This window comes from Crinia signifera, chromosome 11, assembly GCF_055691185.1.
Source record: "Crinia signifera chromosome 11, ASM5569118v1, whole genome shotgun sequence".
NCBI classification, from domain to species: domain Eukaryota; kingdom Metazoa; phylum Chordata; class Amphibia; order Anura; family Myobatrachidae; genus Crinia; species Crinia signifera.
The window spans coordinates 121,268,152-121,290,769 of record NC_139227.1 but is presented as its reverse complement, the minus strand read 5'-3'; the positions used below and the strand labels follow the sequence as shown (position 1 = coordinate 121,290,769).

Genomic DNA, 22,618 nt, shown 5'->3' with positions numbered 1-22,618 from the left:
TCCAAATGTAGATGAGAACCAAAGCAGTTAGTAAGAGATACTATACTTGGTAAAGTGCTGGGAAATGGTGCTGATGATTCAATGTAACTGTATCTGTCTCTCATTCCTTTTTCCCCAAAATGTAACAGTGTAATGTGGGCTAGGTGATATGAGGGAGATTGGTAGACTAATGAGGGAGATTGCTGCTATTTCAGGGAGTCTCCTGCAGAAAGCAGGAGGGGAGGTAACTATTATGTAACAGTGTAATGTGGGCTAGGTGACATGAGGGAGATTGCTAGACTAATGAGGGAGAGAGGGAGATTGCTGCTATTTCAGGGAGTCTCCTGCAGAATGCAGGAGGGGAGGTAACTATTATGTAACAGTGTAATGTGGGCTAGGTGACATGAGGGAGATTGCTAGACTAATGAGGGAGAGAGGGAGATTGCTGCTATTTCAGGGAGTCTCCTGCAGAATGCAGGAGGGGAGGTAACTATGATGTAACAGTGTAATGTGGTCTAGGTGACATGAGGGAGATTGCTAGACTAATGAGGGAGAGAGTGAGATTGCTGCTATGTCAGGGAGTCTCCTGCAGAATGCAGGAGGGAGGTAACTATGATGTAACAGTGTAATGTGGGCTAGGTGACATGAGGGAGATTACTAGACTAATGAGGGAGAGAGGGAGATTGCTGCTATGTCAGGGAGTCTCCTGCAGAATGCAGGAGGGGAGGTAACTATGATGTAACAGTGTAGTGTGGGCTAGGTGACATGAGGGAGATTGCTAGACTAATGAGGGAGAGAGGCAGATTGCTGCTATATCAGGGAGTCTCCTGCAGAATGCAGGAGGGGAGGTAACTATGATGTAACAGTGTAGTGTGGGCTAGGTGACATGAGGGAGATTGCTAGACTAATGAGGGAGAGAGGCAGATTGCTGCTATATCAGGGAGTCTCCTGCAGAATGCAGGAGGGGAGGTAACTATTATGTAACAGTGTAATGTGGTCTAGGTGACATGAGGGAGATTGCTAGACTAATGAGGGAGAGAGTGAGATTGCTGCTATGTCAGGGAGTCTCCTGCAGAATGCAGGAGGGAGGTAACTATGATGTAACAGTGTAATGTGGGCTAGGTGACATGAGGGAGATTACTAGACTAATGAGGGAGAGAGGGAGATTGCTGCTATGTCAGGGAGTCTCCTGCAGAATGCAGGAGGGGAGGTAACTATGATGTAACAGTGTAGTGTGGGCTAGGTGACATGAGGGAGATTGCTAGACTAATGAGGGAGAGAAGGAGATTGCTGCTATGTCAGGGAGTCTCCTGCAGAATGCAGGAGGGGAGGTAACTATGATGTAACAGTGTAATGTGGACTAGGTGACATGAGGGAGATTACTAGGCTAATGAGGGAGAGAGGGAGATTGCTGCTATGTCAGGGAGTATCCTGCAGAATGCAGGAGGGGAGGTAACTATGATGTAACAGTGTAACGTGAGCTTGGTGACATGAGGGAGATTGCTAGACTAATGAGGGAGAGAGGGAGATCGCTGCTAAGTCAGGGAGTCTCCTGCAGCATGCAGGAGGGGAGGTAACTATGCATTATAATCTTTTTTGATCATGTTATCTGAATAGTTGTAGTTGAACTATTTTTGTTTGTCATTTAATCATTTACATGGCAACATCAAGCTGGTTTTCAGTGTAAATGATTGCTACTTTAAAAAAATATGAAAACTTTTCCAAAATCTCACACCCTATTACATTTGGCCCCTGGTGCCGGCTGTGCGTTGCTGTAATACGGTAGTATCTGTCTCCTCAGTGTGCTGAAAGCCCGGACACCAGGAATCCCTGCATGATGAACCCCCTCAGGGAGCCCTTTGCCAAGCAGGAGTGTGGAATATTACTGAGTGAGGTGTTTGATGCCTGCCATCCAGTGGTGAGTTTATGTTACTACATCTCCATATCGCTAAATACAGTCCAGTAACAGGTTCTGATATCACACAGCTGCTGCCACTTCTGCAGGAATTCAAACATTTAGTAAGCTGTAATTATTTCCCATAGTATATTCCAGGCATTCCCAACCACGGTCCTTAAGGCACGCCAACAGTGCAGGTTTTAGTGATAGCCAGGCTTCAGCACAGATGGTGTAATCAGAATCCCACAGATACTAATTAAGTCACCTGTGCTCAAGCCTGGATAACTAGAAAACCTGCACTGTTAGTGTGCCTTGAGGACCGTGGTTGGGAATGTCTAGTATATTCAGTGCTGTGCGATAATATGCTGTATTAGTCCATAATAAATCATCTCACAGCATCACACAGTCCTCCCCATAGCTATGAGAAGCAAATAAGCAAGTCTGTGCTCTGCTGCCTGTGATGCTGGGCTGGAATTGAAAGTGTGTAAGATGGCTGGCTGGTCCGCGCTGCGCTTTCACCTCACATATGTGTTACTATCTATCTATCTATCTAGATAGATAGATAAGATAGATAGATAGATATATATATATATAGATATAGATATAGATATAGATAGATATAGATATAGATATAGATATATAGATAGAGATAGATCTATCTATATATATATATATATAGTCTGTGAGAAAGGCTCCTTTGAGCCGAAACGAATTCGTCGACTGTGACTGTGTTTTTCCCTGCACTACAAGGATGGGTGATTATGCTTGTGACCCCTGCTACTGTTAAAGGCATATAAATGCCGATTCAAAAGCTGCAAAAGTTTGATGCTCATTTGCCTTTGGAATAAATTGTCTTTTTGTTTGGACTTTAACCCCTTCCCGACATTGCCTTTTAAGGTAATTTTTTTTTTTTTTTTCCTCCTTGTGTTCAAATAAGCGTAACTTTTTTAATTTTCCGGCTATATAGACACATGAGGGCTTTTTTTTTGCGGGACAAGTTGTACTTTCTAATGGTACCATTTACTATACCGTATAATATTCTGGGGAATCAGGAAATAATTCAATGTGGGGTAAAAAAAAAAAAAAACGCAATTCCACAATTTTGCGCTGGTTACGGTTTTTTTGGAGTTCATAGTTCGTTTAAAATGATGGGTTATCTTTATTCTATGGGTCGTTACGATTCCGGTAATACCAAACTTATATAGTTTTCGTTACATTTTACCACTAAAAAAAAAAATAGAAAATGTTACGGTTTTTCGAATTTGCGTCGCGTCGCCATGTTCTGCGGCTTATAACTTTTTTATTTTTCCACCTACGGACCTGGGTGAGGGCTCATTTTTTGCGGGCTGAAGTGTACTTTTTAATTAATACCATTATGGGATATGGGCGACTTTCTGATCTCTTTTAGTTATTTTTTTTGGGTACGCGATGCGACCAAAAAGCGTAGTTTTGGCGTTGGGGATTATTTTCCGTTTACGCCTTTAACCGTGCGGGATAACTAATGTTATATTTTAATAGATCGGACTTTTAGGAACGCGGCGATACCAAATATGTTTATTTTTTTTATTATTTATTTATTTTTATTTGGGAAATGGGGAAAGGGGGGTGATTTGAACTTTTAATATTTTATTATTTTTTTTTTATTTTTAAACTTTATTTTTTTTTTTTTTTTACTTTTACTACAAGGCCCCCTAGTGTACTTGACCACTAGGGGGCGCGATCGCCTGTACTAGGTTCAGCCATAGAGCTCTATGGCTGAACGTAGTGATTTTTTGCACTTCCTATTACATCCTGCCTGAGGCAGGATGTAATAGGTATGAATACACGGACAGCACAGGGGTCTACATTAGACCCCTGGCTACCATGGCAACCGATCGGCACCCTCCGATCGCGCTGCGGGGGGCCCCGATCGGCGCCGGAGGGGGGCGCCCCCCCCTCCGATCAGCTATTTAAGCACTGCGGGCGCTTTGCCCGCGGTGCTTAAAGGGTTAAACGGCCGCGATCGGCGAACTCGCCGCTCGTGGCCGTGAGAGCAGGGACATGGCTGTAATATACAGCCATTACCTGCTCTCTATCAAGCCAGCTCACTCCGTGAGCTGGCTTGATTCACCCCCAACCGACATATGGCGTAAATGTACGTCATATGTCGGGAAGGGGTTAAAATCAAATAAGGAGTGCTGCTTCTTTATATCTCTGGATATACAGTTTTCTAATATATATATATATATTAGGTGATTCATCGCGCCCTCCGGTGCTCTTCACACCGGTGTAAGGGGCTGCGCCCCCTTAATTTGTGAGCGTTTGTATATGAGAAATATGATTAGAATTGTATGAAAGATGCCTGTATTGCAACTTGGGTGTCCACGAATCGCGGGAGGGGGGGTCGCGGGGGTGCCGCGAATTGTGGGTGGGGGGGGGTGTTTGCTGCGAATCGCGGGAGGGGTTGCAGAGAATCGCGGGGGTGGGTTGCCGCAAATCGCGGGAGGGGGGGTTGCAGGGGTGGGGGTTGCAGCGAATCGTGGGAGGGGGGGGTCGCGGGGGGGGGGGTGTGCCGAGAATCGCGGGAGGGGGGGTCGCGGGGGGGAGTGTGTGCCGTGAATCGTGGGAGTGGGGGTTGCGGGGGGTGTGACGCGTATCGCCACAAGAAAAAAATCAACACAGCAAAGGTCAACACATGTAAATGTTGACATAAATGTGGCACCTCATTGGTGTCCATGTCGACACATGACAATGAATATGAAAAATAAATCTTCAAAAACTCAACCTTTTTCATTGTCGACCATAGCCATGTCAGTGTTTTGCATGCGCAATTTAATCCTGGGGGGGGGGGATTCTCTGTCATGTGAGTCAGAGGCTCCACCCAGCGTTATACACACACTCAGACACTTTGAGTGACAGATGTAGCCAAATATATAAGATATATAATATATCTAGTGTCCGGAAAAAAGTTTGTGGAGAAAAACAAGCGCTCTGGGTGGACTTGCTTGGGTGTGAATTCCAAATGTGAGTGGGACGGTCGTGCTCAATCCTGGGCAGACCCGATTCTCTATGTAGCCTCATTTACTTTAAAATTCAGACTCTCATTCCCGTAATGGTTTCTTTACAGATTCAAGTATGATGATCTATCCAGGGCCGGTGCAAGGCATCTGAGAGCCCCAGGCGAGTCGGGGTGGGAGCGCCCAGGTGCCGGGGTACCTGTTGCGCCATCTGGGGAGCGGACAGGGGGGGTCCAGGCTGGCGTCTGACAGGAGCCAGCCCTGCAGTGGTGTCCTTGCCGCGCGGGTACCTCCTGCGGCGCTGAGTATAAAGCTGGTGGCGGTGGGGGGTCCCTTCAGTGAATAAGAAATCACTAGCGCTATGCGGCGGCGCGGGAAGCGCTTCTGTTTTGAAAACACTGGCTGCACGGCGCACGCTGATTGGCTGAATCGCTAGGCATATGAGGAGGTTCAAAGTTCGGGAGACGGAGGGAAAGATGTTCCGGCCGTAAGTGCTGCAGACGCTGTCTGGTGTGAACCGTACTGATTTGTCCTCCTCACTGGGATGCTGGCCAGAGTGTTGGCGGCATCAAGCCTTTCGGAAGGGAACTTCCTTTTTCAAGATATGCCTCTTGTTGTCCATTTTGAACCCGGTGTGTTGGTCACATGACTTCAGTTGGCCAATGATACCTATAACCCAGCTCATACATTTACACATTTTTGTTTCTAAAAAAGGACACGTAGTAACTCTGTTGCATACAATATTTACAAATGTGGATAATACATTACAATGTGAAACAATAAATAAAACAGCGCTATCTCTGACACGTATTTAGATGGAGCCGGGTATATAAAAATAGAAAAAGATAAAAACACAGTATTAATAACAATTAATTTGACATACAAAACCTAAAGGCAAGAGATAATTAATGGAATTTCAAATAAACCACTTATATTTAAAATCTACATTGAGTCCATGAGTTTATTGCATAATACCACAAAATTGGAATTCCCACCAAAGCAAGTCCACCCAGAGCTCTTGTTTCTCTCCACAAACCTTTCTCCTGTCTTTATATGTTATTGGGGGGGGTGGATGGTCTCCCGGAGAGTATATTAGCTGCTTTTATTAAATTAACCCACCCTGCGCCAGGTTTTCAATTCCTGTATCATTCCAAATGTGTCTAGTGTCCGTTTGTGTGTCTCCAAAACACTGCCATCTGTTGGCAGCGAGTGAAACTACATCTCTTTCTCTCTCTCTCACACATTTACAGACACAGAGGCAATCACATGGTAGCAGGCTAGCTTTCCAATGCATTTGCTTCGAGCAGGGTTACTAGTAGATATATTGTCTAGTATTTTCTTGTAGACTGATGGTATATATTTTCCAAATATGTATAACACACTGTTTGCTGTAATCTAGGATTGTATAGCACACTGTCTACTATAATACAGGATTGTGTTAGTGTTACATACTGAGTACTGTGATATGTTTATGTTACATTGTGTAGTGTAATATATGTTTGTGTTGCACTCTGTGTAGTGTAATATATGTTTGTGTTGCACTCTGTGTAGTGTAATATATGTTTGTGTTGCACTCTGTGTAGTGTAATATATGTTTGTGTTGCACTCTGTAGTGTAATATATGTTTGTGTTGCACTCTGTGTAGTGTAATATATGTTTGTGTTGCACTCTGTGTAGTGTAATATATGTTTGTGTTGCACTCTGTAGTGTAATATATGTTTGTGTTGCACTCTGTGTAGTGTAATATATGTTTGTGTTGCACTCTGTGTAGTGTCATATGTTTGTGTTGCACTCTGTGTAGTGTAACATGTTTGTGTTGCACTCTGTGTAGTGTAACATGTTTGTGTTGCACTCTGTGTAGTGTATTATGTTTGTGTTGCACTCTGTGTAGTGCATACCTCCCAACTGTCATGATTTTAGAGGGACAGTCCCGATTTTCGGGTCCTGTCCCGCTGTCCCACCCGCGGCAGGCATTGTCCCGCTGCGGGGGTGGCAGTTGGGAGACCCCCCAATCTAGTAGAATAGACGCTGTGCGCATGCGCACAGCGTCTATTCTCGTATGAAAATGAGGTCGCGGCTAATTAGCATAAGCCGCACCCTCATTTGCATACACCCCGCCCCCTTTTCCTTTTCCTATTTCTTCAGATCAAAAGTTGGGAGGTATGGTAGTGTATTATATGTTTGTGTTGCACTATGTGTAGTGTAACATATGGATGTATGTGTAGCGCTCTGTGTAGTGTAACATACATTTGTGTAGCACTCTGTGTAGTGTAATACACTACACAGAGTGCTACACAAACATAGGTACAGTATATTACACTACACAGAGCGCTAAACAAATGTATGTTACACTACATGGAGCGCTACACAAACATCCATATGTTACACTACACATAGTGCAACACAAACATATAATACACTACACAGAGTGCAACACAAACATATGTTACACTACACAGGGTGCTACACAAACGTATGTTACACTACACAGAGTGCTACACAAGCATACGTACAGTATAATATACGTTTGTGTAGCACCCTGTGTAGTATAACATATGTTTGTGTTGCACTCTGTGTAGTATAACATACAGTATGTTTGTGTTGCACTCTGTGTAGTGTAACATGTTTGTGTTGCACTCTGTGTAGTGTATTATATGTTTGTGTTGCACTCTGTGTAGTGTAACATATGTTTGTGATGCACTCTGTGTAGTATAACATACAGTATGTTTGTGTTGCACTCTGTGTAGTGTAACATGTTTGTGTTGCACTCTGTGTAGTGTATTATATGTTTGTGTTGCACTCTGTGTAGTGTAACATGGATTTTTGTGTTGCACTCTGTGTAGTGTAACATGGATTTTTGTGTTGCACTCTGTGTAGTGTAACATATGGATTTTTGTGTAGCACTCTGTGTAGTGTAACATACGTTTGTGTAACATATGTTTGTGTAGCACTCTGTTTAGTGTAACATATGTTTGTGTAGCACCCTGTGTACTTTTACACATGTTTTTGTTGCACTCTGTGTAGTGTAATATATGTTTGTGTAGCACTCTGTGTAGTGTAACATACGTATGTTTGTGTAGCACACTGTGTAGTGTAACATACGTTTGTGTAGCACCTTGTGTAGTGTAACACGTTTGTGTAACATATGTTTGTGTAGCACCCTGTGTACTGTTACACATGTTTGTGTTGCACTCTGTTTAGTGTTACACATGTTTGTGTTGCATCCTGAGCACTGTGATATACACATGTCTCCCCCCCAGGTGGACGTTACCTGGTTTTACTCCAACTGCCTGTCAGACACCTGCGGATGTAACCGAGGTGGAGACTGCGAGTGCTTTTGCACCAGTGTGTCAGCGTACGCTCACCAGTGCTGCCAGCAGGGAATTACTGTGGACTGGAGGTCACCCAGAGTGTGTCGTAAGTATGAAATGGGCCAATCGTAACCATCTATCAGCTCATTGCGAATTGTGCTCAGGTTCAGGATATAGAGAAGGGGATATACCTATCCAGGGGGTCCAGAAGGACAAACTGATTGCTCAAGAGATCTTAAAATAAGTGATCAATATTTGGAGATGAATGCGACCATACACCATGTAGCTGGTATGCCAGTGTTCACCCGATGCTGGAGAAGCTGTGTACCTAGAGTGTATATATCTAAAGATATAAATGTTTTATAGTGTTCATACTGGACTCCTTCTTCTGTCACAACAACAGCTACTCTTTCCTGCCTCGGGCATCTACTTTGGTGCTTTCAGCACACTGTAGTCTGTATATCAGCACTGATATAGACCAATCTGTGCTAGATACACCAAAGCAGAGATTGACACCTCAGGCAGGAAATAGAAACTGCACGATTTGTGGCAGGAATGTGCTAGAATTAATACTAATAGATTTCCACTCTGTTCACTCTCATTCATCTGTAGCAGGCTGCCATGATAGGAGGGAGGAGCTTACTCTCATTCATCTGTAGCAGGCTGCCATGTTAGGAGGGAGGAGCTTACTCTCATTCATCTGTAGCAGGCTGCCATGTTAGGAGGGAGGAGCTTACTCTCATTCATCTGTAGCAGGCTGCCATGTTAGGAGGGAGGAGCTTACTCTCATTCATCTGTAGCAGGCTGCCATGTTAGGAGGGAGGAGCTTACTCTCATTCATCTGTAGCAGGCTGCCATGTTAGGAGGGAGGAGCTTACTCTCATTCATCTGTAGCAGGCTGCCATGTTAGGAGGGAGGAGCTTACTCTCATTCATCTGTAGCAGGCTGCCATGTTAGGAGGGAGGAGCTTACTCTCATTCATCTGTAGCAGGCTGCCATGTTAGGAGGGAGGAGCTTACTCTCATTCATCTGTAGCAGGCTGCCATGTTAGGAGGGAGGAGCTTACTCTCATTCATCTGTAGCAGGCTGCCATGTTAGGAGGGAGGAGCTTACTCTCATTCATCTGTAGCAGGCTGCCATGTTAGGAGGGAGGAGCTTACTCTCATTCATCTGTAGCAGGCTGCCATGTTAGGAGGGAGGAGCTTACTCTCATTCATCTGTAGCAGGCTGCCATGTTAGGAGGGAGGAGCTTACTCTCATTCATCTGTAGCAGGCTGCCATGTTAGGAGGGAGGAGCTTACTCTCATTCATCTGTAGCAGGCTGCCATGTTAGGAGGGAGGAGCTTACTCTCATTCATCTGTAGCAGGCTGCCATGTTAGGAGGGAGGAGCTTACTCTCATTCATCTGTAGCAGGCTGCCATGTTAGGAGGGAGGAGCTTACTCTCATTCATCTGTAGCAGGCTGCCATGTTAGGAGGGAGGAGCTTACTCTCATTCATCTGTAGCAGGCTGCCATGTTAGGAGGGAGGAGCTTACTCTCATTCATCTGTAGCAGGCTGCCATGTTAGGAGGGAGGAGCTTACTCTCATTCATCTGTAGCAGGCTGCCATGTTAGGAGGGAGGAGCTTACTCTCATTCATCTGTAGCAGGCTGCCATGTTAGGAGGGAGGAGCTTACTCTCATTCATCTGTAGCAGGCTGCCATGTTAGGAGGGAGGAGCTTACTCTCATTCATCTGTAGCAGGCTGCCATGTTAGGAGGGAGGAGCTTACTCTCATTCATCTGTAGCAGGCTGCCATGTTAGGAGGGAGGAGCTTACTCTCATTCATCTGTAGCAGGCTGCCATGTTAGGAGGGAGGAGCTTACACTCATTCATCTGTAGCAGGCTGCCATGTTAGGAGGGAGGAGCTTACTCTCATTCATCTGTAGCAGGCTGCCATGTTAGGAGGGAGGAGCTTACTCTCATTCATCTGTAGCAGGCTGCCATGTTAGGAGGGAGGAGCTTACTCTCATTCATCTGTAGCAGGCTGCCATGTTAGGAGGGAGGAGCTTACTCTCATTCATCTGTAGCAGGCTGCCATGTTAGGAGGGAGGAGCTTACTCTCATTCATCTGTAGCAGGCTGCCATGTTAGGAGGGAGGAGCTTACTCTCATTCATCTGTAGCAGGCTGCCATGTTAGGAGGGAGGAGCTTACTCTCATTCATCTGTAGCAGGCTGCCATGTTAGGAGGGAGGAGCTTACTCTCATTCATCTGTAGCAGGCTGCCATGTTAGGAGGGAGGAGCTTACTCTCATTCATCTGTAGCAGGCTGCCATGTTAGGAGGGAGGAGCTTACTCTCATTCATCTGTAGCAGGCTGCCATGTTAGGAGGGAGGAGCTTACTCTCATTCATCTGTAGCAGGCTGCCATGTTAGGAGGGAGGAGCTTACTCTCATTCATCTGTAGCAGGCTGCCATGTTAGGAGGGAGGAGCTTACTCTCATTCATCTGTAGCAGGCTGCCATGTTAGGAGGGAGGAGCTTACTCTCATTCATCTGTAGCAGGCTGCCATGTTAGGAGGGAGGAGCTTACTCTCATTCATCTGTAGCAGGCTGCCATGTTAGGAGGGAGGAGCTTACTCTCATTCATCTGTAGCAGGCTGCCATGTTAGGAGGGAGGAGCTTACTCTCATTCATCTGTAGCAGGCTGCCATGTTAGGAGGGAGGAGCTTACTCTCATTCATCTGTAGCAGGCTGCCATGTTAGGAGGGAGGAGCTTACACTCATTCATCTGTAGCAGGCTGCCATGTTAGGAGGGAGGAGCTTACTCTCATTCATCTGTAGCAGGCTGCCATGTTAGGAGGGAGGAGCTTACTCTCATTCATCTGTAGCAGGCTGCCATGATAGGAGGGAGGAGCTTACTCTCATTCATCTGTAGCAGGCTGCCATGTTAGGAGGGAGGAGCTTACTCTCATTCATCTGTAGCAGGCTGCCATGTTAGGAGGGAGGAGCTTACTCTCATTCATCTGTAGCAGGCTGCCATGATAGGAGGGAGGAGCTTACTCTCATTCATCTGTAGCAGGCTGCCATGTTAGGAGGGAGGAGCTTACTCTCATTCATCTGTAGCAGGCTGCCATGTTAGGAGGGAGGAGCTTACTCTCATTCATCTGTAGCAGGCTGCCATGATAGGAGGGAGGAGCTCATCAGGCAGAGGATGAATGACAGCTCTGCAGACTGTGCTATTATGCAGTATATGGATAGACAGATTTTTACAGCAATTCAGTTCAGTGAATTCTGTTTTGACTGTAAAAAAAAACATCGGTACCCATCAGGGTGGCTGTACAATAAAAAATCGGATCTGATCGTATGCCATTGTAATGGCATGCAATGCAACGCGGTATTAAAATTGTACAGTGCGGGTCTTAAGACCCGAAACTCGGGTCCCATCGCATTCCATCGCATACCTTAATTAGTGGTATGCGATGGCATACGATGGGCGCCGTGCTAGGAAACCAGTACCAAAACATCTTTATAGGACACTGGTTCACTCGCAAAGGCAAATTCACTCTCAGATGGACAAAACCATGCTGCACTGCATGTGGGGCAGATGTAACATGTGCAGAGAGCATTAGATTTGGGTGTTATATTGTTTCTGTGCAGGGTAAATACTGACTGCTTTATTTTTACACTGCAATATAGATATCAGTTTGATCACACCCCATCAAATATCTAACTCTCTCTGCACGTGTTGCATCTGCCCCACCTGCAATGCATATGGTTTTGTCCATTAGAGAGTGAATTTGCCTTTGCGAGTGAACCAGAATAACCCCCACTGTCATAAAGGTTTTGGGATAGGTAGGTAATAATGTACTGTACAGCAGTGCGGAGAGACATCGCACCATGGACTATCGGGATTAGATAATACGTTCTTAGAGGTGAAGGAACTGGATTGTTTGCAGCTAAATATATAGCGCAAATTAGTTACGAGGCTGGATTTTAATTATTACTAATTGCCAATTAAATTTAGCAGCAAATTTGCCAACAACAAACCCTGAATTTACTGTGGGTGGTAGTGATGGCCTCGGCCCCCTGGTGGCTGTTATGTGCCTGATATCTATACATCAACCACCTTATATTCCCAGCATTGTCCTCAGTCACTGGAAGGACAACAAATAAAGGGCCTCATTCTGATCGCTTCGCTCAGACCTGTGGACGGCCGAAGCAAATATACCAAACCCCGCCTGTGCGAACGGATGTTTTATGTGAACATCCATTCGGATGATTGTGGGAACCTCCCCCGTCATTCGATGGTCAGCGGAGTGGTCTAGACCACTCGTACATATGTGCGAAGAAAAGCCGGGATATGGGCGGGCAGCTGACATCCGGTTAAGTCAGCTGTCCGCCCCCCCCACGCACGCCAGGACCGTATTTCCATACGCACGCCCTGTGTTTTCGTGGGAACGCACATGAAACGCAGGCCGTGCGCATATGGTAATGACCCTTTTCAGCCCGCGACGCCCCTCTCCACCCCTTGCTCGGAAGGCCAGGAGCAAGCACTCGGTTCTGCGCATGCGTTTACGCACAACATCGGAACACTGGCCGAGTTCACGTCCGAGCGACGTGTTCAGAATAAGGGCCAAAGTGCGTCTGATTATTTCAGTTCTACAGCGTTGCAGGTAATGTACTGTAGAGCGTATGGCCGGAGCAGGGTAACGGAGCCAGAGGCAGATGTGCTAAGTCTGGTGAGGTGATAAAGAGTCTCTAATAACATTATTTAATTTACAGTAGAGGGAATAAAGTGACATTAGAACTCATGTTTAAGTAATATTAAGTTTATTTTCTAATATTCTTATTTTTCTTTTAGCTTACGATTGTGAATTCTACAATAAAAGTGAGTCTTCATTTATATTGTTATTTATCAATAATGGCTGGTTCTCTGCAAATAGAAACACATCTAGTATATACAGTATACAGGTTGTTTCTCCCACATCTAAAATACAGAATCTTTATGGCGTGCTGCTGAGTCCTGGCCAGAGAAGTAGCTAGGTGGCCTGGTGCCGAGAACATTTATTGGTGCCCCCCCCCCCCCAGTCATTTTTCCTTTGCATAGTAATGCCCCTTACACATTATGCCACACAAACCGTAATACCCATTACACAATATGCCACACAAATATACATTGGTCTAAATGAGTCCCTTTATCGGAAACTGTCCCAGTTGGAATTGTTATTCTTTAGTGCTGCCACATGGGGGCAGTAGAGGCCAGTGATAGGATAATGAAGATCTTGAGGAAGGAGAAATTTTAAACAAAGTACTAAATAGTTTCAGAGTTATACAGACCCTGAACTAAAGGAGGAAGAGCCATTTACTTTGGTCTGGGTCTCCGTGCCTCACTGCTAGGCTAGGGAAGGGGGCTTTATCCTTTGGTGACAATCCAAAAACAACATCCCCTTAGATTCAGAAAGGGCCCAAAAAAAGATGTACCATTTGAGTTATCTAAGCTTCTGTCCCAGAGCTGTTCTGTACCCATGGGTCAGATTTTATACTAGCCCTTGCGAGGGCCTTGGTCCTCACTTCCATGAGCACAGGTGTTGATTATAGCCAACTGGGCAACAATGGATTGTGTGTTCAAGTACAATCCATAAAATAAATATTTCCCATAGTGGAAAACTGAATGTACTGTACAGTGTATATACAACAGGTCAGTATGTGCAGTATACACAAGGACCAGTACGAGTGTTGGCTGAGTATGAGCTTCGTACAAACACTGCGCCAATGACAACAGTGTTAAATATAGCGCAATGTTACTGAACGCAACTTTGGCGTTCTCCACTGTGCTTCGGCTGCAGTGAAATAACCCAAACTGGTAATATTGGCAAATACACTTAGAGATTCCCCAATCATCTGCACAGCAAACGCTGGAGCCACTTCCGTTTCCTGCCTATAAACACGTCTCTCTCACTACTAAATCCTGGAATAGCCTCTGATTCTCTGTCTTGTGTTCTCAGTACTGGGGAAAGGGCCGTACAAGCTGCTCAGTTACGTGGACAGAGGCCTGGTGTTATCGGTCAGGCTGCCGGATGCCGCTGTTACGCCGGTGAGGAGAGACAGCGAGATTCCGGGACACACGGCAAACTTCATGCTGACGCCAGGACTGTACAAACGCAGAGCGCACGGTGAGACCGCACATCAGTATTATTATTATCTGGCGCAGTGTATAATAACAGGGTGCGCCATTCTCTCGCGCAGTCCTGTCCTTCATCTATACATTACAGTACACAGCTGTTATTTCTGATCCAGTCACATTGGATTGTTTGAGGCATCATACACATACACACACACACACACACATACACACACATATGTCCTAATTCGATATTACGCACATCTCAGAAGTTTCTGGACCTGTGCGGTCCAGATCCAGGGCTGGCAGGGCCCCAAACACTGTAGCTTGATTGATATGTTCAAGGGTGGCGACCGGCCCCATTTTCTGGCCGCAGCGAAGCCCGCGGCTGCTCCCTTGCACGCAGCTTCACTAACCCTAAAAGCATCGGCCGTCCTGAGGAACCTACAGGTAACTCACATGACTGATGGCAGATGATCCAATGCTGCAATGGGTCATAGAACCTGGAAGGAGGAGTCTAACCAACCCCCCCCCCCCCTAAGAAAAAAAAAGTTTTATTGGGCCTAACCCCATGTTTGTTCCTCCACAGACAGAAACTTGGTCTCTTTCGAGCTTGCCGACCGGCCAAACTTCTTCTTACATCTGGGCAGCAATGGAACTCTGATGGTGTCCAAATGGCAGAGAAGTGAGGACTTTCAGAGCCGCTCCACCTTCGTCATCCACAAGAACACGTGGATCGCTGGGTACAGCGCCTACGAGAGCTTCGCTAAGCCCGGACACTTTGTGCAGATCTCAGCGTCGTCCATTTATCTAACAAAGTATCATCATTCCGCTGCGTACCGGCTGTCGACGCTCTTCAAGTTGTCAGGTAGGAGGACCTGTGGCTTTAAATGATGTGGGTATTGCTTGTTTCACGTGATCCGAGGGATGATGACCTCATCAAAGTGATCTCCGCTCAGACCGGGTGATCCAATGCAGTGACTTCCGCAGCTGAGTGTTATTATTTATTATTAACAACAGAAAATTCCGTTCCGTTATATTCCGAGACACCTGCCGCGGAGAAGGGACTTTACTGTCTCTGGGGACGATGGGGCTTATTATTACTCAGGACTTAGATCGCCGTCGTACATCCGGACGCTTTGCTATGGACCTCTCTATGTATCTATGTTCTGTTCTTGGTAGCGAACGCGAGATTTGGCCATAATGGGCTTGATTCTGAATCCCACGAACTCAGAATGTGGCCGCATCCCCCCTTGACTGCATAGATGTTCCCTGGCAGCAAGGGTCTCGTTTGGCGTGCTGTGGACATGTAGACAGAGTTGGCACGGGTATGGGTCACTGGCTCGACCAAATTTAGGTTGACATGCATTGGGTTAAGCAAGCATTAGGTCGACGATGGGAAGGTTGACATTAGTTTTTTAACTTTTTTTGACCCAAATGTTGACACAGTTGACATGGGCACCGTTTAAGTGTACCGTGTCCTCTGGCATGGCTCCCTGCGCTCGCCATGCTTCGGGCACACTATTTTGTCTCCCACCACACCATAGTTCAGATGGAGCCGGGCTCATCCAGACGGGCTGGCCCCCCGCCAGCTGCCCCCCAGGGGTGCGCGCACACAAGACACTTGCGCGCCTCGTGGCAAAGGAACTCCCCCTGGGTCACCGTCACCTCCCCCGCCATCGACACCCCCTCCCCCTCAACCCTGCCCATCTCCCTGAAGCGGAAACGGGCAGGATGCTACTGCCCCGCCGCCGAAGGATTGGGACGCGCATGTGCATGATAACGCACGCACGTCCCAGTTTAATGTAGTCCATGTCCGCCGGCGCTCGCCAGAGGGGAGGTTCTGGCGGGCGCCGAGCAAAGCTGACAGGCGCTACATCTGTATGAAGCGGTTATAAGGGAGGAGAAGTGATAAAGTGCATGCCTGGTACTTTATCACCGGCCAATCAGATCCTAACTGTCCCTTTTTAAACCCAGCCTGTAACAGTCAGGAGCTGATTGGCTGGTGATACCAGGCACTTTATCATCTCTCCTCCATTACCACTGCTTCATACATCTACCCCACAGTATATAGACTGACGACATGCGTGTGCAGTGCCTAGAGGTATACAAGTGATACCCAGCCTGACATCAGTCCTGACACATGGATCACACACAGGACACAAACACCCAGCTGTTCTATTCTTCAGGGAGCTTAAGTGTTAAATACCCTCTTTGTAAATCGGCCTTTATTTTGTGGTGGCGTTCCTTAAGGTGGCAGCTGTTGCTGGCACGCTCCTAACTCACAGAAATGACAGATTTTGTCATGGCCAAATTCCTATCACGCCCTGACCAGGAGACCTTCAATCACACAGTAAATCCGTGGCTGAATGGTGCACATGGCTGGGGTACAGAGCGGAGGGTAACCCCTCTCTGTCTACGTGCTGCCACAGTCACATATAGCCTTACTACGACTACATAGTTGTATATTATTACATTATTCAGTGGCTACAGGCAGCCGACGGCCTTCAGATCCAGAACCAGAGGAGCTGACACTCTATTTAGGATAAAACTGTAGTGATTCCAGATTTTGCTCTTATTCTGTTCTATAAACGGTTGGTTAGGTGACGTCGCACAGAAAACCCCGTCCGATCGTGTGAACTGATCATGTGACTTGTTCCCGAGCCTGTGGCGGTACATAAGCGCAGGAATCTCCCCCGTAGCACTTGCAGCTTGCTGATGCACATAATTACAGTCTCTAAAAATATAGCAGCATTTGTTTAAGTTAATGGAAAAGTTACACCAGTCCCAGGAGCGGAGGGAAGGACGGATTGGGTTTCTTGCTGACTATTGGAAATACTTTGCATGTTAGTGGGGAAAGTATACATGACGAGACAGAGGCACGTATGCTGGAACGGGATAATGGGCACTAGAAAGTTCTCTGTAATGCCAGCAGCTCTCTGACGCACATCAGAACACAGAGGAATCTTAAGTGACGCGGAGGAGAGGCGCCACACGAGCCCACGTGCAAAGGAGTCAGTCACTATGGTGCAATTCAGGGTGACCTCTTGCACGGTGAATCAGAAATACTGCGGACAGAGGAAAATTACCCAGCTCCTATTGCAGCGAGCCTCTCCTGGGCACAGCCAGTTACACACGTCGGGATTGGCGGCCTATATATGTATGCAAATAACTTATGACTAATGGAATCATCACTTGAACGATGGTCTTACAAGTTATTGAGGATAATACAAGCAGGCCCAGGATCTGTTACGTAATAACAATGCAGGCCCCAGGGGCCCCCTCAGCCAGAGCGCACTGATATCACCAGCTGTCCCTCTTATGCAGCAGCAGGACAGTATCTAGATTTAAACGAATAGTTTAGTAGTGCCCAATGTACGGTATACCATTGGTTTAAATTGAATATACACAACCCATGCATCCCAATATGACCTATTCCAGGAGGGACAATATGCTCTTTACCTGGACTTTATTCTTAAATTGTGATCGCTGAAACGCCTTCCTTATCAATTACATAGATCAACACAGGTGACACCAATAATATATTAATAGTGGAGTTCCGGTAGAGCGCATTTAACTCTCCTGGAATGGATCATGGTGGGAGATATGCACAGTCTAATGTAAATCCCATCCCTCAACCCAGGTCTTAGACCTCTCTTACCCGGCTTCTTCTCATCATAATCCTGATAAGTGCCAATTTTGGGGCTAATTGGATAGACCAGCTTACCTGGCTTATCATAATTATAATGATTCAGGCCTAAAACCTCTCTTATCCAGTTTCTTCTGATGATAATCCAGGCCTCAGTCATCTAACCTGGCTCCTTCTCATAATAACAATATATCTGACCTCTCATACCTGGCTCCTTCTCATAATAACAGTATGTGTTCTGGACCTCTCATACCTGGCTCCTCATAATCACAGTATGTGTTCTGGACCTCTCATACCTGGCTCCTTCTCATAATAACAGTATGTGTTCTGGACCTCTCATACCTGGCTCCTTCTCATAATAACAGTATGTGTTCTGGACCTCTCATACCTGGCTCCTTCTCATAATAACAGTATGTGTTCTGGACCTCTCATACCTGGCTCCTCATAATAACAGTATGTGTTCTGGACCTCTCATACCTGGCTCCTTCTCATAATAACAGTATGTGTTCTGGACCTCTCATACCTGGCTCCTTCTCATAATAACAGTATGTGTTATGGACCTCTCATACCTGGCTCCTTCTCATAACAACAGTATGTGTTCTGGACCTCTCATATATGGCTCCTTCTCCTGATAACAGTATGTGTTCTGGACCTCTCTTACCTGGCTCATTCTTCTAATAACAGTATGTGTTCTGGACCTCTCATACCTGGCTCCTTTTCATAATAACAGTATGTGTTCTGGACCTCTCATACCTGGCTCCTTCTCATAATAACAGTATGTGTTCTGGACCTCTCATATATGGCTCCTTCTCCTGATAACAGTATGTGTTCTGGACCTCTCTTACCTGGCTCATTCTTCTAATAACAGTATATGTTCTGGATCCCTCATACCTGGCTCCTTCTTCTGATAACAGTATATGTTCTGGATCCCTCATACCTGGCTCCTTCTTCTGATAACAGTATGTGTTCTGGACCTCTCCTACCTGGCTCTTTCTTCTCATAACAGTATGTGTTCTGGATCCCCCATACCTGGCTCCTTCTCCTGATGACAGTATGTGTTCTGGATCCCCCATACCTGGCTCCTTCTCATATTAACAGTATGGGTTCTGGATCCCTCATACCTGGCTCCTTCTTCTGATAACAGTATGTGTTCTGGACCTCTCACACCTGGCTCCTTCTTCTGATAACAGTATGTATTCTGGATCCCCCATACCTGGCTCCTTCTTCTGATAACAGTATGTGTTCTGGACCTCTCATATCTGGCTCCTTCTCATAATGACAGTATGTGTTCTGGACCTCTCATACCTGGCTCCATCTCATAATGACAGTATGTGTTCCGGACCTCTCATACCTGGCTCCTTCTCATAACAACAGTATGTGTTCTGGACCTCTCATACCTGGCTCCTTCTCATAATAACAGTATGTGTTCTGGACCTCTCATATCTGGCTCCTCCTGATAACAGTATGTGTTCTGGACCTCTCATACATGGCTCCTTCTCCTGATAACAGTATGTGTTCTGGACCTCTCATACATGGCTCCTTCTCCTGATAACAGTACAGTATGTGTTCTGGACCTTTCCTACCTGGCTCCTTCTCCTGATAACAGTATGTGTTCTGGACCTCTCATACCTGGCTCCTTCTCATAATAACAGTATGTGTTCTGGACCTCTCATATCTGGCTCCTCCTGATAACAGTATGTGTTCTGGACCTCTCATACATGGCTCCTTCTCCTGATAACAGTATGTGTTCTGGACCTCTCATACATGGCTCCTTCTCCTGATAACAGTATGTGTTCTGGACCTCTCATACATGGCTCCTTCTCCTGATAACAGTATGTGTTCTGGACCTCTCATTCATGGCTCCTTCTCCTGATAACAGTATGTGTTCTGGACCTTTCCTACCTGGCTCCTTCTCCTGATAACAGTATGTGTTCTGGACCTCTCATACCTGGCTCCTTCTCATAATAACAGTATGTGTTCTGGACCTCTCATATATGGCTCCTTCTCCTGATAACAGTATGTGTTCTGGACCTCTCATACCTGGCTCATTCTTCTAATAACAGTATATGTTCTGGATCCCTCATACCTGGCTCCTTCTTCTGATAACAGTATGTGTTCTGGACCTCTCCTACCCAGTGGTGTAGCTAGGTGCCACGGTGCCCGGAGCAAGGGCATGTTTCTTCCCCCCCCCCCCCCGCCCCGATTTGTAGTAGACGTGTCTCTTGCACGGCAAAAAGGGTGCGTGGTCTAACATTATACCACACTGCCCATTGCACATTTTAGAGAATTTTGTAATACCCATTATACACATAAAGCCACATTCCATAATGCCAATTACACACAAGGCCACACTTGATGCATACTATATAACACACCGTACCACACCATAATGACCATCACATGCTATATAACACACCGTAATGCCCATTACATACTATATAACACACCGTAATGCCCATTACATACTATATATAACACACCGTACCACCCATTACATACTATATAACACAGTGTAATGCCCATTACATACTATATAACACACCGTACCACACCATAATGACCATCACATGCTATATAACACACCGTAATGACCATTACATACTATATAACACACCGTAATGCCCATTACATACTATATATAACACACCGTAACGCCCATTACATACTATATAACACACCGTAATGCCCATCACATACTATATAACACACCGTAATGCCCATCACATACTATATAACACACCGTAATGCCCATTACATACTATATAACACACCGTAATGCCCATTACATACTATATAACACACCGTAATGCCCATGACATACTATATAACACACCGTAATGCCCATGACATACTATATAACACACCGTAATGCCCATTACATACTATATAACACACCGGAATGCCCATTACATACTATATAACACACCGTAATGCCCATTACATACTATATAACACACCGTAATGCCCATGACATACTATATATAACACACCGTAATGCCCATGACATACTATATAACACACCGTAATGCCCATGACATACTATATAACACACCGTAATGCCCATTACATACTATATAACACACCGTAATGCCCATGACATACTATATAACACACCGTAATGCCCATTACATACTATATAACACACCGTAATGCCCATGACATACTATATAACACACCGTAATGCCCATTACATACTATATAACACACCGTAATGCCCGATACATACTATATAACACACTGTAATGCCCATTACATACTATATAACACTCCGTAATGCCCATGACATACTATATAACACTCTGTAATGCCCATGACATACTATATAACACACCGTAATGCCCATTACATACTATGTAACACACCGTAATGCCCATTACATACTATATAACACACAGTAATGCCCATTACATACTATATAACACACCGTAATGCCCATTACATACTATATAACACACCGTAATCCCCATTACATACTATATAACACACCATAATGCCCATTACATACTATATAACACACCGTAATGCCCATCACATACTATATAACACACCGTAATGCCCATTACATACTATATAACACACCGTAATGCCCATTACATACTATATAACACACCGTAATGCCCATTACATACTATATAACACACCGTAATGCCCATTACATACTATATAACACACCATAACGCCCATTACATACTATATAACACACCGTAACGCCCATTACATACTATATAACACACCGTAATGCCCATTACATACTATATAACACACCGTAATGCCCATGACATACTATATAACACACCGTAATGCCCATGACATACTATATAACACACCGTAATGCCCATTACATACTATATAACACACCGTAATGCCCATGACATACTATATAACAAACCGTAATGCCCATTACATACTATATAACACACCGTAATGCCCATTACATACTATATAACACACCGTAATGCCCATTACATACTATATAACACACCGTAATGCCCATTACATACTATATAACACACCGTAATGCCCGATACATACTATATAACACACTGTAATGCCCATTACATACTATATAACACTCCGTAATGCCCATGACATACTATATAACACTCTGTAATGCCCATGACATACTATATATAACACACCGTAATGCCCATGACATACTATATAACACACCGGGATGCCCATTACATACTATATAACACACCATAATGTCCATTACATACTATATAACACACCGTAATGCCCATTACATACTATATAACACACCGTAATGCCGATTACATACTATATAACACACCGTAATGCCCATTACATACTATATAACAAACCGTAATGCCCATTACATACTATATAACACACCGTAATGCCCATTACATACTATATAACACACCGTAATGCCCATTACATACTATATAACACACCGTAATGCCCATTACATACTATATAACACACCGTAATGCCCATTACATACTATATAACACACCGTAATGCCCATTACATACTATATAACACACCGTAATGCCCATTACATACTATATAACACACCGTAATGCCCATTACATACTATATAACACACCGCAATGCCCATTACATACTATATAACACTCCGCAATGCCCATTACATACTATATAACACCGTAATGCCCATTACATACTATATAACAAACCGTAATGCCCATTACATACTA

The 22,618-nt window shown here is 45.1% G+C and overlaps 1 protein-coding gene across 3 annotated transcripts in view; it reads left to right on the top strand.

Annotated features, from left to right (window-relative positions):
* OTOG (otogelin) overlaps positions 1-22,618 on the top strand; it is a 175,693-nt gene that overhangs the window by 81,253 nt on the left and 71,822 nt on the right. For all 3 annotated transcript variants that reach the window (XM_083164586.1, XM_083164585.1, XM_083164587.1), the window contains 5 exons: positions 1,781-1,897; positions 8,133-8,289; positions 13,025-13,051; positions 14,169-14,336; positions 14,874-15,152. In XM_083164586.1, the coding sequence (XP_083020712.1) occupies positions 1,781-1,897; positions 8,133-8,289; positions 13,025-13,051; positions 14,169-14,336; positions 14,874-15,152 (748 nt within the window). The remainder of the gene's footprint in view (positions 1-1,780; positions 1,898-8,132; positions 8,290-13,024; positions 13,052-14,168; positions 14,337-14,873; positions 15,153-22,618) is intronic.